Genomic DNA, 11,886 nt, shown 5'->3' on the forward strand with positions numbered 1-11,886 from the left:
GGGAGGGGGGGGCTGGGGTGTGTTTCTCCCTGTTCCCTTTGCTCCACAGTGATTTCCCCAAGCCCCAAACCTGGAGGAGGGTGTCCCCCAGGCAGAGCTGGCCCAATCCTGCCCGGGTGCTGCTGATGTTCCCCCGCTAGCCACGAGATGGCAAGAGGGGACCAGTCGCCCGGGGCCTGATCCCGTTCCAGGGGCGCGCGAGACTAATCCTGCACCGGAATGTGGGTCCCTGATCCTGCTCTGGGGGTTGTGGGGGCCTGATACTGCACTGAGGGGAGTGGGTTGCGGTGGGCCTGATCCGGGACCAGGGCCTGTGGGGGGCCTGATCCAGCATTCCTGATCCTGCACCAGGGTGCGGGTCCCTGATCTTGCACGGGGGAGGCGGGGCCTGATCCTGCAGCTTGGGCAAAACGAGACCCCCCCGGTGCTGAGGACAAGAAGGCCAGAGAGCCCTGCGGGGTGCCCGTGCCCCCCGTGGGTGGCTTCAGGGCAGGTATGCGTGTACGTACGTACGTCATACACACGTATCAAAACGCCCCGTGTTTTTTCCGTAGGCGCTGTGCAAAGGGCGGCATCACATTTCTACCTGCTGCACGGTCACGGCGCCCTTACCGGGGCGTCCTTTTGCTGCCTGGGAGGGGCGTTGGCAGCCTGGCCCCCCCCGCTGCCGCTGCCAGGAGCCGGCCGCTGGAGCCCAGCCAAGGAAAATCAAGCAAATCCGGCGATTAACCCCTGCGGAGATCAGCCCGGGCGCCGCGCAGGGCCGGCTTCATCCGGCAAACGCGGGTTCCACCCCGTCCCCCGACGTGGAAACGCCCGTGTCACCCGCAACGCAGCTTCGAGCGGCTGGGGGGGGGGGGGTTTGTCCCCCGTCAGGCGGGCGCTGCTGGAGGTGGGACGTGCGGCCCCGACCGCGTGCGATGTTCCCCCGTGCGGCACATGCGGAGCCGGGAGTGACGGTGGCGGGGGCCTGCGCCTCGTCCCCCCGTGCGGGGGAGGCAGAGGGGCAGAGCTGCAGGACGGGGCAGCCTGTCCCCGTGGTGTCCCCGCGGCGGCCCCGCGGCGGCCGGGCGCAAATGCCAAGGACCGGTGGTGTCTGCCGGCACGGCCCTGAGCCCCGGCGTTGGGTGCCGGGCGAGGCCTCGAGCCGAGGGCTCACAGGAGGGGTTCGCCGTGTCCCCCTCCTGTACCTGTGGCACCAAGCCCCCCCCGAAATGCCACCGGTCCCTGGTGCTGCAGCTGGGGGGTGCAGTGCTTAAGAAAAGAAAAAAAAAAGAGGGAAAAAAGGCAAGCACGAGGAGGGGTCTGGGCGCAGGGCAGCGGGGAGCGGCCGGGGCTGGGCGGGGGGCTGCAGGTGGGAGCGGGGGGCAGCAGGGACCCCGCGTGGGTCCCGTTCTTGATTGCCAGCCCTGGAGGGGCGCTGGGCTGAGCACCCCCGGGGCTGCACCGCCCTGGGGCCGCGGCTGGTCCCCGGGGCTGAGCGGGACCCGCGGCGGGACCCCCGGCGGGACCCCCGGCGCCGCGGGGCGAGCCCCGCCCCGCCCCCCCTCGGGCGCGACTCCGCCTCGGCCCCGCCCACGTCCGCCGCGGCTCCACCCTTTGGCCGACAGCCCATATAATCACCCAATCGCCGCCGGGGAAAGGCTTCCGGCCCCGCCCCTTGTCTCGCCCCGCGTGCTGATTGGCGGCCGGCGGCGCCGGCCCGCACATGGGCGCCGGGGCTGGGTGGGCGCGGGTTCGAGGCTGGGCTCGGCTCCACTGCCCGCCCGCCATGGCCCGGCGGAGCGCGCTCGCCATCCGCATCGTGGAGGGCAGGAACCTGCCCGCCAAGGACATGTGAGTGCCCCCGGGGGTCCGGGAGGGCTGTCGGGGGCGCGCCCACGGGAGGGAGCGCCCCTTCCCCAGGAGTGCTGTGGGGTGTCTCCCAGCAGGTCCCTGTGCTTTGGGGACACCCCCCCGGGGCGCTTTGGGGCGACCCCTCCGCTTTGGAGGCTCACCCAGAATGGCTTGGGGTCCTCCCAGGCAGTACCTCTGCTTTAAGAGTTCCCCCTCAGCGTGGCGTTGGGGTCCCCTTGCATTGGGGGCTCTCCCCGGGGAGGCTTTGAGGTGTCCCCCCAGCAGTGCCTGTGCTTTGGGGGTGCCCCCAGAGGCTCTCTGTGCTTTGGGGGCTCCCTCAGGAGTGCTTTGATGCCCCCCCTGCTTGGGGACAGCCCCTGAGATGGCTTTCAGGTTGCCTCCCAGTGTTGTGGGGTGCCCCCAGCAGTGCCCCCAGTTTGTGGGGCTCCCCCTGTGCTGCCATGGGGCAGGGCTGCCCCCACCATGCACCCTCCGCCTGCAGCTGGCCCTGGAGCTGGGTCCTTTGCAGGGACCCCCGGACACGCAGCGGGACCCCCGGTACAGCCGTCCCCCAAAAGCAGCAGGGAGGAGCGCGGGTGCTCTGGCCCCTGTCCCCGCTGCGTTCCCAGCCCCGGCTCAAGCCCGCCTGGCTGCGGTCCAGGGGGCTCCGGGTGGCCCCTTGGGTCGGGCTTTCCCTCCTTGGCAGCCCCCCAAGGGCCACCCACGTGTCCTGGCATCACCCTCATCGCTCTGATCCTTACGGGGTGGGATGTGGGGACAGTGTTGGGGTGGGATGGGGGGACGGCATCGGGGTGGCCCCCAGCCACGGAGCAGCCTGAGGCTCTTGAGGAGCGTTTGGCAGCTGGGCAGGGTCAGGGCTGCCAGAAAACCAGCAAAAATCCCTGCAGCCGTCATGGAAAAAGAGGATAAACACGGAAAGAAACATGACTTTTTTTTTTTTTTTTAAAATCTTTTTTAAAATCCCATGTGAAGGGCCTGATTTTTAAATCCCTTGGCATAACTCCCTGCCAGGAGCTCAAAGCAGCACGAGTAGGCTCTGGTTTTTTAGGAGAACATCTTGCAGAAAGCTGCTGAGCGATAACACCTTGAGCGGAGCTTTCCGGACCGATGGCTTTGGGACGCAGCTTTGGGCAGGGAGAGCGGCCGGGAGGGAAACCCGAGCGCCGGATCCGGCACGCTCACCTGCTGTCGCCTGACCTTGGCCGCCTCTGGCCGCCGTCCCCCTCCCCTGCGGACGGGGGCTTCCGAGATCCGGTTCCCCTGCTCTGTCCTGGCACAGCCTTTGGGATCACTGCTGGTTTCCCCAGGGGAAATCCGTCCGTGGGGTGTCAGCGCCGGCCCTGGGCACGTTTGCAGGTCAGACCCTGCTTGCGAGCACCCGTGGGTGATGGGGGGTCCCCCCAAACCCCCGTGGGGCCGCCCGGCTCCCGCAGGATTCAGCACAGGGAGTGGCAGGAGCAGGATTTGGCCGATGTCGCTGTGATTTGTGCCCCCCCCCCCGTGCCACCCTGCTCCAAGGAGCCGTGCAGCCGGCAGCCCCGCAGCAGCGCGATTTCCCCGGGGTTTAGCCCAGGCCACCGCTGTGCCCGTGGGTCTCCCACCTCCTCCCGCCGCAGAAGAGCCACTGTTTGGTTTTGCCTTCCAAGCAAACGCCCGCCCAGCGTGGGGCTTGGCACCGTGCAGCCACGGAACCACGAAACTGCCCATAAAGAGGCAGGAAACCCGCTCCTGCTTCGCCCTACGGCACGTCGCTGCCTAACGCCGGGGCCAGAAGCCGGGCACGCGGGAAGAGCCGCAGCAGCTCCGGCTCGGCCCTCGGGGGGCTCTGCCTCCGTCCCCCCCGGGATACGGTGGGGCCGGGAGCCCCCTCCCAGCTGAGCACTGCAAAATCCTCCCCTGCATCTTCATTGCAGGAAAGCAAGGGAAATTGTTTATTTTATTTTATTTTATTTTATTTTATTTTATTTTATTTTATTTTATTTTATTTTATTTTATTTTATTTTATTTCCCACCAAGGTCTGGGCAAAGCGGGGGAATTTCTAATTGTAAAACTCGATGCCCAGCCCTGTTGCTGGGACAGATGGCTGCGGGGAGCACGCATATTTATTCCCCCCCCCCCCCCGATTTATACTGTGCTATTAATCTTTAAAGCTCCGTTCTTCATTTCCTCTTTTCGAAGCCCCACCTTCCCCGTGCCGGTGCGGAGGGGCTGGGGCGGGCGGCCGAAGCAAACCGTGGGCGTCAGCAGGATGCCCAGCGCCCGCTGAGAGCCTGCAAGCCTTATAAATCTCCCCGGCATCCCCCGGGCGCTGGTTACGTCCAGGGACGGTGATGCGGCGCAGGGGTTTATCCCCCACCGCCGCGGGTCGCAGGCTCCCCAGCAGCCCGGGCACCTCCGCAGCCCGTGGAGGATGGATTTTGGCCACCCTGTGTTTTAATCCCCGGAGCAAACGACGCCGCAGCACCGCGAGGGCGGCTTCGTGGCACCCCGCGTCCCGGGGGGACCTGGAGCATCCCGCATGCTCGGAACGTCCCCGTGCCGGGGACGAGGTTTTCCCACCGCCGGCATCGAGGCAGCTCCCATCTGGAGCCGGCCCGGCGTTGCTGGGCACGGCTCGTGTGGGCAGATGTTCCCTTTCTGCCCGCGCGCTCCCGGCGGCGGGCGACGTCGGCAGCGGGCTCTGGTTAATGGTGCTTCGTCCACCGCCCACGCTGGAAACCGCTCGGGAGGGGGGCTGGAGGGGGGAGCAGGCAGGCAGAACGCTGCTTTTGGCAGCCCGCCGGCGCCGCGCGCGGCCCCGCGCCTTGGGGTGCCGCGCGATGGGGCCGCCAGCGCGGTGCCCGGGAGGGGCGGCCCGGAGGAGCCCCCCGCAGCCGCGTTTGGCAGGGCGGGGAGCGCCCCGAACCCTTTTAATGCCCCGAACCCTTTTAATGCCCCCAGCAGCTGGCGCTCAGCCTCCCTGGATTTGGGATGGGCAAAACGTTCCGTGCTTGGCGTTCCCGAACCCCCACCCGTGCGCTCCCCCCCCTTCTCCGGGACCCTCGCGGCTGGCTGACGAACGCCGCCGGGCCCGGCGTTAATGAGTAACCGCGCTCGGAGCGGGCTGTTCTGTGCCGGCTGCCGGCGGGACGGGGGCCGCAACCATCCCACCCCCTCGGCCAGCACCCGCGTCCTGCCGGCTCCTCTGCCACCGACCGGAGCCCCCACCCCCGAGTCACCTCGTTTCTGATGAACTGGGGCTGTAAAACGGGGATTTTTTTTGGCGGCGGCGCGCGGGAGCGATGGCTTGGATCGCCCCGAGGGAAGAAGCAGGCTCAGAGCGTGGCGGTGGCTGCCAACAGCCCGTGGCACGCACCGCTCGCCCTTCGCACCCTCCGCATCCCTGGGGGTGTCCCCGGGGGTGTCCCCGTCCCTGGGGAGGTGTCGGGGCGCTGGGTGCACCCCGGCACCGCAGGAGGCTGCTGTGGCCTCGCTCCCAGTGCGTGCAACGGGGCTGCGGGTGCCTGGAGCTGTTTTAGGGGAAAGGGTGTGTTTTGTTTGTTCTTCGCCTTCCTATTTGGAAGAGGAAAGCCACTTTCGGCCGCCAGCGGGATGCGGTGGCTGGACACAGGTCAGGGATACGTTTCCCCGGGCTGGCGGTGAAGCCGGGGTCGCTACGTGCCTGCAGCAGTGGCCAAATCCACCCGCTGAAGCCTTTGGCTTCTCGGGGTGCCTCTGTACCCCAGCACCCCATAGCCCTGGGGCGGACCTACAAGGGGCACCCGTGAGGTCTTGGCTCTGCGGGGAGGTTGCCAGGGCTGAAGGCTTTGGTTGCCCATGGCCAGGAGAGCCCCGCGGGGCTGGGGCGGGGGCCGGGGCGGCGGCTGGCGGCACTGACAGAGCCGTGCCGTGTCCTTCTAGCACGGGGAGCAGCGACCCGTACTGCATCGTGAAGATCGACGATGAGACCATCGTCCGGTGAGTGGCTCCACGTCCCTGGCTGGTCCCCACACCTGCCAGCACACCCGGCTCCTGGCGGGTTCCTCCATCTACCCTGCTGCAGGCACATCATCATCATCATCATCATCATCATCATCATCATCATTGTTATTGTTATTCCCTGCTTTGGGCTGAGTCGCTCCTCCAGACAGAGGCTGCGATGTCTAACAGCTCATGGCCACCCCTCACCCTGTGTAAGCCACCTGCCACATCTTGCCAGCCCAGAGCCACAAGACAGGACAGGGACGGGGACCCGACCCTGCCCCAGCTGAGGGTTCGAAACCGTGGGTGCTGCCCCCAGCCGTACGTCACCAAAAGCTGGGACGCTCAGAGGGCTGGGGAGGTGGGGAGTGCCGCGGCAAGGGAGCCCTGTCCCCCCCGTCACCGGTGCCATCTGCCCCGCAGGACTGCCACGGTGTGGAAGACGCTGTCCCCGTTCTGGGGGGAGGAGTACGAGGTGCACCTCCAGCCCACCTTCCACAGCGTCTCCATCTACGTCATGGATGAGGACGCACTCAGGTAGCGGCAGGTCGGCTGTGGGGCGGTGGGGGCTCGGCACAGGGACTCGGAAGTTGGTGGCTTTGGCTACCTGCATGCACAACCTCGTTGTAGACACCAGAGAATCCACACCTAGCCACTCTGGCTTGGGCTTTGGGACACAAACGGGTGAACTTATTTCCCGAGGCTGGCAGCAAAGGGTGGCTGGCATGCTCCATGGGGACAGACACGCCGTGGCGGCCCCAGCCCAGAACTCCCGGGCGACTTTCCCCCCTCCATCCCCAAAACGCGCGGCAGGGACCGCCCTGCCCAGGGCCAGCGCAGCGGGCGGGCCCCGATCCCATGCCGTGTCCTGCTCCCGGCTTTTGTTTTCCAGCCGCGATGACGTTATCGGCAAGGTCTGCATCACCCGGGACATGCTGGAGGAGCACCCCAAGGGTAGGGGGACGGGTGGCTGAGAGGGTCCCAGCGGGGACCCCGTCTCCCACAGCTGCGACGAGCCGGTCCCCAGGGCCTCCCGGTGACCCCCGTCCCCCATGAGGGTCCCCTTTTTCCCTCGCAGGGTACAGTGGCTGGGTGAGCCTCAGCGAGGTGGACCCCGACGAGGAGGTGCAGGGCGAGATCCACCTGCGGGTGAAGGTCCTGGGGAGCCAGGGCGGCCGGCGGCTGCGCTGCACCGTGCTGGAGGCCAGGTGGGGAGGGGGCACGGGGCCGGCAGGGCTGCATGTGTGGCCGGCACGTGGCCGGTCTGTCCTGGCTGCTCCCTGACTCGGTTTCCCCACTGTATCAGGGTCTTCTCCATTATCTGCCTTGGGTGCAGAGCACCTTCCCCGCCACCCAGCAGCAGGTCCTGAGGCAGGGTCCACCTCTTCTGCTGGTCTTCAGGGCGTGCATCTCGAGATGCGGGGGAACCGAGGAGGGGAGTGGGTGCCCGTAGGTATTTTGGGAGGTTACTGGCAAATTCCCCCTCTTCTCGGCAGGGATTTGGCCAGGAAGGACCGGAACGGCGCCTCCGACCCCTTCGTCCGCCTGCGCTACAACGGGAAGGCGCAGGAGAGCGCCGTGAGTAGCCACTTGGGTTCACCGCGGTCCCGCGACCTGCCGGCGGTGCGGGTGAAATCGTCCCACTGGCAAGCCTGGACCTTGGCCAGGAGCCACCCCTGTCCCCTGGCATCCCCAGACTGGCGTCCCCGGGGTGGGCTGTCGGATCTGCCCTACAAGTGGGGGAGATGAAGCCGTTGCCTTTGCAGGTGGTCAAGAAATCCTGCTACCCTCGCTGGAACGAGACCTTCGAGTTTGAGCTGGCTGAGCCCGCCGAGGAGAAGCTGTGCGTGGAGGTGTGGGACTGGGACCTTGTCGGCAGGAACGACTTCCTGGGCAAGGTGAGCCCCCAAACCCTGTCACCGCTGCCGGGGGTCCTGCCCGGCTGCCCGCCCGACCCCCTGCTGCCTTCCCCTCCCAGGTGGTGTTCAGCGTCCAGGGGCTGGAGGCGGCCGGGCAGGAGGAGGGCTGGTTCAGGCTGCAGCCGGACAAGTCCAAGCCAAGGGAAGAGGAGTGAGTCCTGGCCCCGGGGTGTGCTGAGGACACGTGGTTGGGGTGACCCCGGTGCCCGCGGGGGTGTTGGGGAGTATTCCTGGGAAGCATCATCCCTTTGGAGGGGCAGCTCCTGGAAATGCCCTTGTCCAAGAGCGGGGCAAGCACAGGGCTTTCCCGGGCTGTTGGGCCACCTTCTGCTTGGTGAAGGACTTCTCCATCCCTCCACCCACCCACCCACTCACCCACCCTGTGCTCCTGCAGGCGCCAAGGCAGCCTGGGCTCGCTGCAGCTGCAGGTGAGGCTGCGGAATGAGACGGTGCTGCCCTCCCACTGCTACCAGCCCCTGGTCCAGCTCCTGTGCCAGGAGGTGAAGTCGGGGCGCCAGGTGAGGGGTCCACGCAAAGCCCTGCCGGGGCACCCGCCTTCCTCTGGCTCTCCGCCAGGGCGTGCGTCTCCCTCGGGCCATCACGTCGTGGTGCCTCTCCTCACCAGGACGGCCAAGTGCACCTGGTCACGCTCCTGGACGAAACCACCACGGCCGAGTGCCGGCAGGAGGTCGCCATCAACTTGGTCAAACTCTTCCTGGGGCAAGGGCTAGTCAAGGAGTTCCTGGACCTGCTCTTCGAGCTGGAGCTGGCCAAGCCCTGTAAGGCTGGAGCAGGGAGCGGAGCTGGCGATTTCTGACCATCTCCTGGGGCAGCAAAATCTCCAGGACCTTGCGTGGTGATTTTTTTGGGGTGACGGTTGAGGTTCAGCCATCATGTTGTGCTCCGGGTGGGAACCTGTTTGGTTCATCCTGAGCGACTGACAAGCTGATGTTGGCTGAGGTTGGTGGAGAAGCAGGTAGTCTGAGGTTAGGAAATCCCTGTAACTCCCATGGAAATGGCTGGGGGCGGAGGGCAGAGCCCCTGTAAATGCCCCCCATAGTTGCAGCTGCCTGGTGGGTGACCTGGGGCCACAGACCCTCTCCTGTTTTGCAGGTGAGCCCAACACTTTGTTCCGGAGCAACTCCCTGGCCTCGAAGTCCATGGAGTCCTTCCTCAAGGTGCTGTGCTGCCCGAAAGCTGCTCTTACAAGGTCACCTTGGCTGTGGGCTGTCCCCACCGGGGCCGGTTCCCCGGGGGGAGCACTGGGAGGGCTTCTGGGGCTGCATCTTCCCCTGGAGCAGGGAGGCTGGAGAAAATCCCCTGGGTGACCCTTATCAGGGAGTCTGGAGGTGTCGGGTGCCAAACCGGTGGCCGTACCCCCGTGTCACCGTCCCCTGCGTGGTCCCTCGGCAGGTGATGGGAATGCCGTACCTGCACGCTGTCCTGGGGCCCACCATCACCCGCGTGTTTGAGGAGAAGAAGTATGTGGAGCTGGACCCCGCAAAGGTGGAGATCAAAGACGTCGGGTAAGGGGCGTGCGGGGCAGTGGGGTGGGGGGTCCGCGGCCATGGGGCTGACGGCGCCGGTGCCCGCAGGTGCTCAGGGCTGCACCGGGTGCAGACGGAGGGCGAAGTGATTGAGCAGGGCCGCCAGCACCTCCAGTCCTACCTGGGCGAGCTGCTGGATGCCATCGGCAAGTCGGCCCCGGCGTGTCCCCCCGTCATCCGCACCGCTTTCCGGCAGCTCTTCCGGCGTGTTGGGGAGCGCTTCCCCCAGCACCAGGTCAGGCTGCGGTGGGGCATGGACCGGGGGTCAAACGGGGACCTCCCCCGGGGACAGGGTGCACTGGGTGCAGTCCCCAGCTTTGGTTGATGGGGTCTCCTGCTGGGCATGGGGGCAGCCCCCCAGGGACGGGGTGCAGGGGGACAGCGGGGCCATGCTGCACCCACACAGCAGCCCTGCTGCTGGAAGCCAGCCCCCGTGTCCCTGGTGCACGGATGCATGCGCTGCCCGGGGATGTCCTGCATTGGGACAGACCCGCTGGGGCCGTCCTGCGTTGGGACAGACCCTCACGTCTTTCCCCCCACCTCGGTGGGCCGCAGCACACGAAGTTTGTGGCCGTCACCAGCTTCCTCTGCCTCCGCTTCTTCTCGCCGGCCATCATGACCCCCAAGCTGTTCCACCTGCGGGAGACGCACGCCGACGCGCGCACCAGCCGCACGCTGCTGCTCCTGGCCAAGGTGGGAGGGCGGCGGGGATAGCGGGAGGGGGGTGGTGTGGTGTCACCCAGGTGGGGTTTTTGGGGTGCTCGGCTGCTTCCCATGGGGAGGGCTGGCTCTGCCGCCGGTGACGCTGCTGTCCCTGGGGGGCTCCAGGCTGTGCAGATGGTGGGCAACATGGAGCTGACGGCGGGGCGGACCAAGGAGGCCTGGCTGGCGCCGCTGCTGCCTGCCCTGCAGCAGGGCGTCGCCCAGATGAAGGACTTCATCGCCCGGCTGGTGGGGATGGAGGAGAAGGAGGAGGAGCAGGAAGGTGAGGGGCAGCTGCTGGGCCCCCCCGCCGCGGTGGTGAAGGAGGGGCCGCTCTTCGTCCACAAGACGCGGGGCAAGGGGCCGCTGCTCGCCGCTGCTGCCAAGAAGCTCCACTTCTGCCTCACCGGGGAGGCCCTCAGCTTCGGCAAGAGCGCCGGCGCCGAGGTAGGGGGGTGCCGGGGGGCGGTGGGGGTGGCGGCAGGGTGCTGCTGACCCCCTGCGTCACGTCCGCCCCGCCGTCAGCGTAGCGGCGCCATCGCCCTAGCCGACATCCTCGCGGCCGAGAAGGTGGAGGAGAAGAGCTTCGGCAGCGCCCACGTCATGCAGGTGGTCTACCTGGGCGCGGGCGGGCGACAGGAGACGGCTTACCTCCAGTGCAAGGTGGGACGGGGGGACACGCGCGCACGCCGCGAGGTGTGTCGCAGCCCAGGACCCCCCTCACCGCCTCCCCACAGTGCGTCAACGAGCTGAACCAGTGGCTGTCGGCCCTGCGCAAAGTGTGCGTCAACAACCCCCGTGTGCTCCGCGCCTACCACCCCGGCGTCTTCCGCGGGGACAAGTGGAGCTGCTGCCACCAGAGGGAGAGGACAGGTACCGGGGAGGGGAGCCGGGACCCCCGCAGGGGTGCTGCTGGGGGGTCCCTGCCACCCCCTCCCATCGTGAGCTGTCCCGCAGGGCTGGGGTGCGACCGGACCCGGCACGGCGTCACGCTGCAGGACTGGAGCGACCCCCTGGACCCCGCGGCGGAGGCGCAGCGCCTCTTCCACCACCTCCAGGGCCTCCGAGGGACCCTCAGGTGAGCCCCCGCCCCGGGGGACCCCCCTGCACCCCCACCTCCTGCCGAGGGCCCATCCCTCTCCTCCCGCTCCCCCCAGGGAGAAGTACTGGGAGCTGCTGGAGCCGGAGGATGCCCAAAACAGCCCCCGGGGTGAAGGTAGGTGTGGGGTGTGGGCGGATTTTGGGGACCCCTTGGAGATGCTGTGGTTGGGACGCGTCTCCAGGGGACCGGGAGGGAGCTGTGGTGGTTGTGGCGTGCCCCCCTTGGGGGGCGCGGGGTCTCACTGCTGCTCTCCCCACCCCACAGACGCCCCCCTGCCCGAGGGGCTGAGCCGGCTCTTCGGGGTGCTGGGGGACCTGGAGGGCTGCCACCGCCTGGCGCAGCCCCCGACGCCCCCGACCCACGCCCTGCTGCAGCTGCAGACATGAGGGGCCCGGTGCCCCCCCGCAGGGGCCAGGGTCCCCATGCCTCGGGGGCCGCGGCCGTGGCAATAAAGGCACTTTGTACCCCGCAGCCCTTGCCCTGTCCTTGCCGAATCTGGGGGGGATGCCGCTGGCTGCCGGGGCGGGCACTGGTGGGTCTGGGCGTGGGCAGCGCAGGGTGGGGGACTGGCCGAGGTGCTGCTGGTGGCACTGGTGCCATCGCCGATGGCCCTGCTGGTGCCATTTCTGGTGGCTGCATCACTGGTGGTGGTGCTCTTCATAGCATCACTGATGACGTCGCCGGTGCCCCTGCTGGTGTCCTTTCTGGGGGAGCCAACAGGGCACCGATGGTGGAAGCAGCCGCTGGTTTTGCTGCTGATCCCACCAGTGGTGGCACTTGGCGTAACTGGTGCCGCCA

At 67.5% G+C, this 11,886-nt stretch overlaps 1 protein-coding gene across 1 annotated transcript; it reads left to right on the plus strand.

Annotated features, from left to right (window-relative positions):
* Positions 1–974: 974 nt before the first annotated feature.
* On the plus strand, positions 975–11,474 carry RASA4B (RAS p21 protein activator 4B; the record flags this gene model as incomplete). The annotated part of the gene is made up of 20 exons (XM_082008510.1): positions 975–1,836; positions 5,759–5,815; positions 6,242–6,355; positions 6,711–6,772; positions 6,897–7,026; positions 7,315–7,396; positions 7,585–7,716; positions 7,797–7,888; positions 8,132–8,255; positions 8,363–8,516; positions 8,851–8,915; positions 9,151–9,263; positions 9,333–9,519; positions 9,840–9,977; positions 10,113–10,433; positions 10,512–10,649; positions 10,724–10,859; positions 10,944–11,064; positions 11,144–11,202; positions 11,353–11,474. Exons 1-20 carry the CDS (start codon positions 1,709–1,711, stop codon positions 11,472–11,474), a joined length of 2,475 nt encoding a protein of 824 aa, XP_081864636.1. The 5' UTR covers positions 975–1,708.
* Positions 11,475–11,886: the final 412 nt, after the last annotated feature.

The sequence above is a fragment of the Phaethon aethereus genome, assembly GCF_964289735.1.
Source record: "Phaethon aethereus genome assembly, chromosome: 19".
Taxonomy (NCBI): domain Eukaryota; kingdom Metazoa; phylum Chordata; class Aves; order Phaethontiformes; family Phaethontidae; genus Phaethon; species Phaethon aethereus.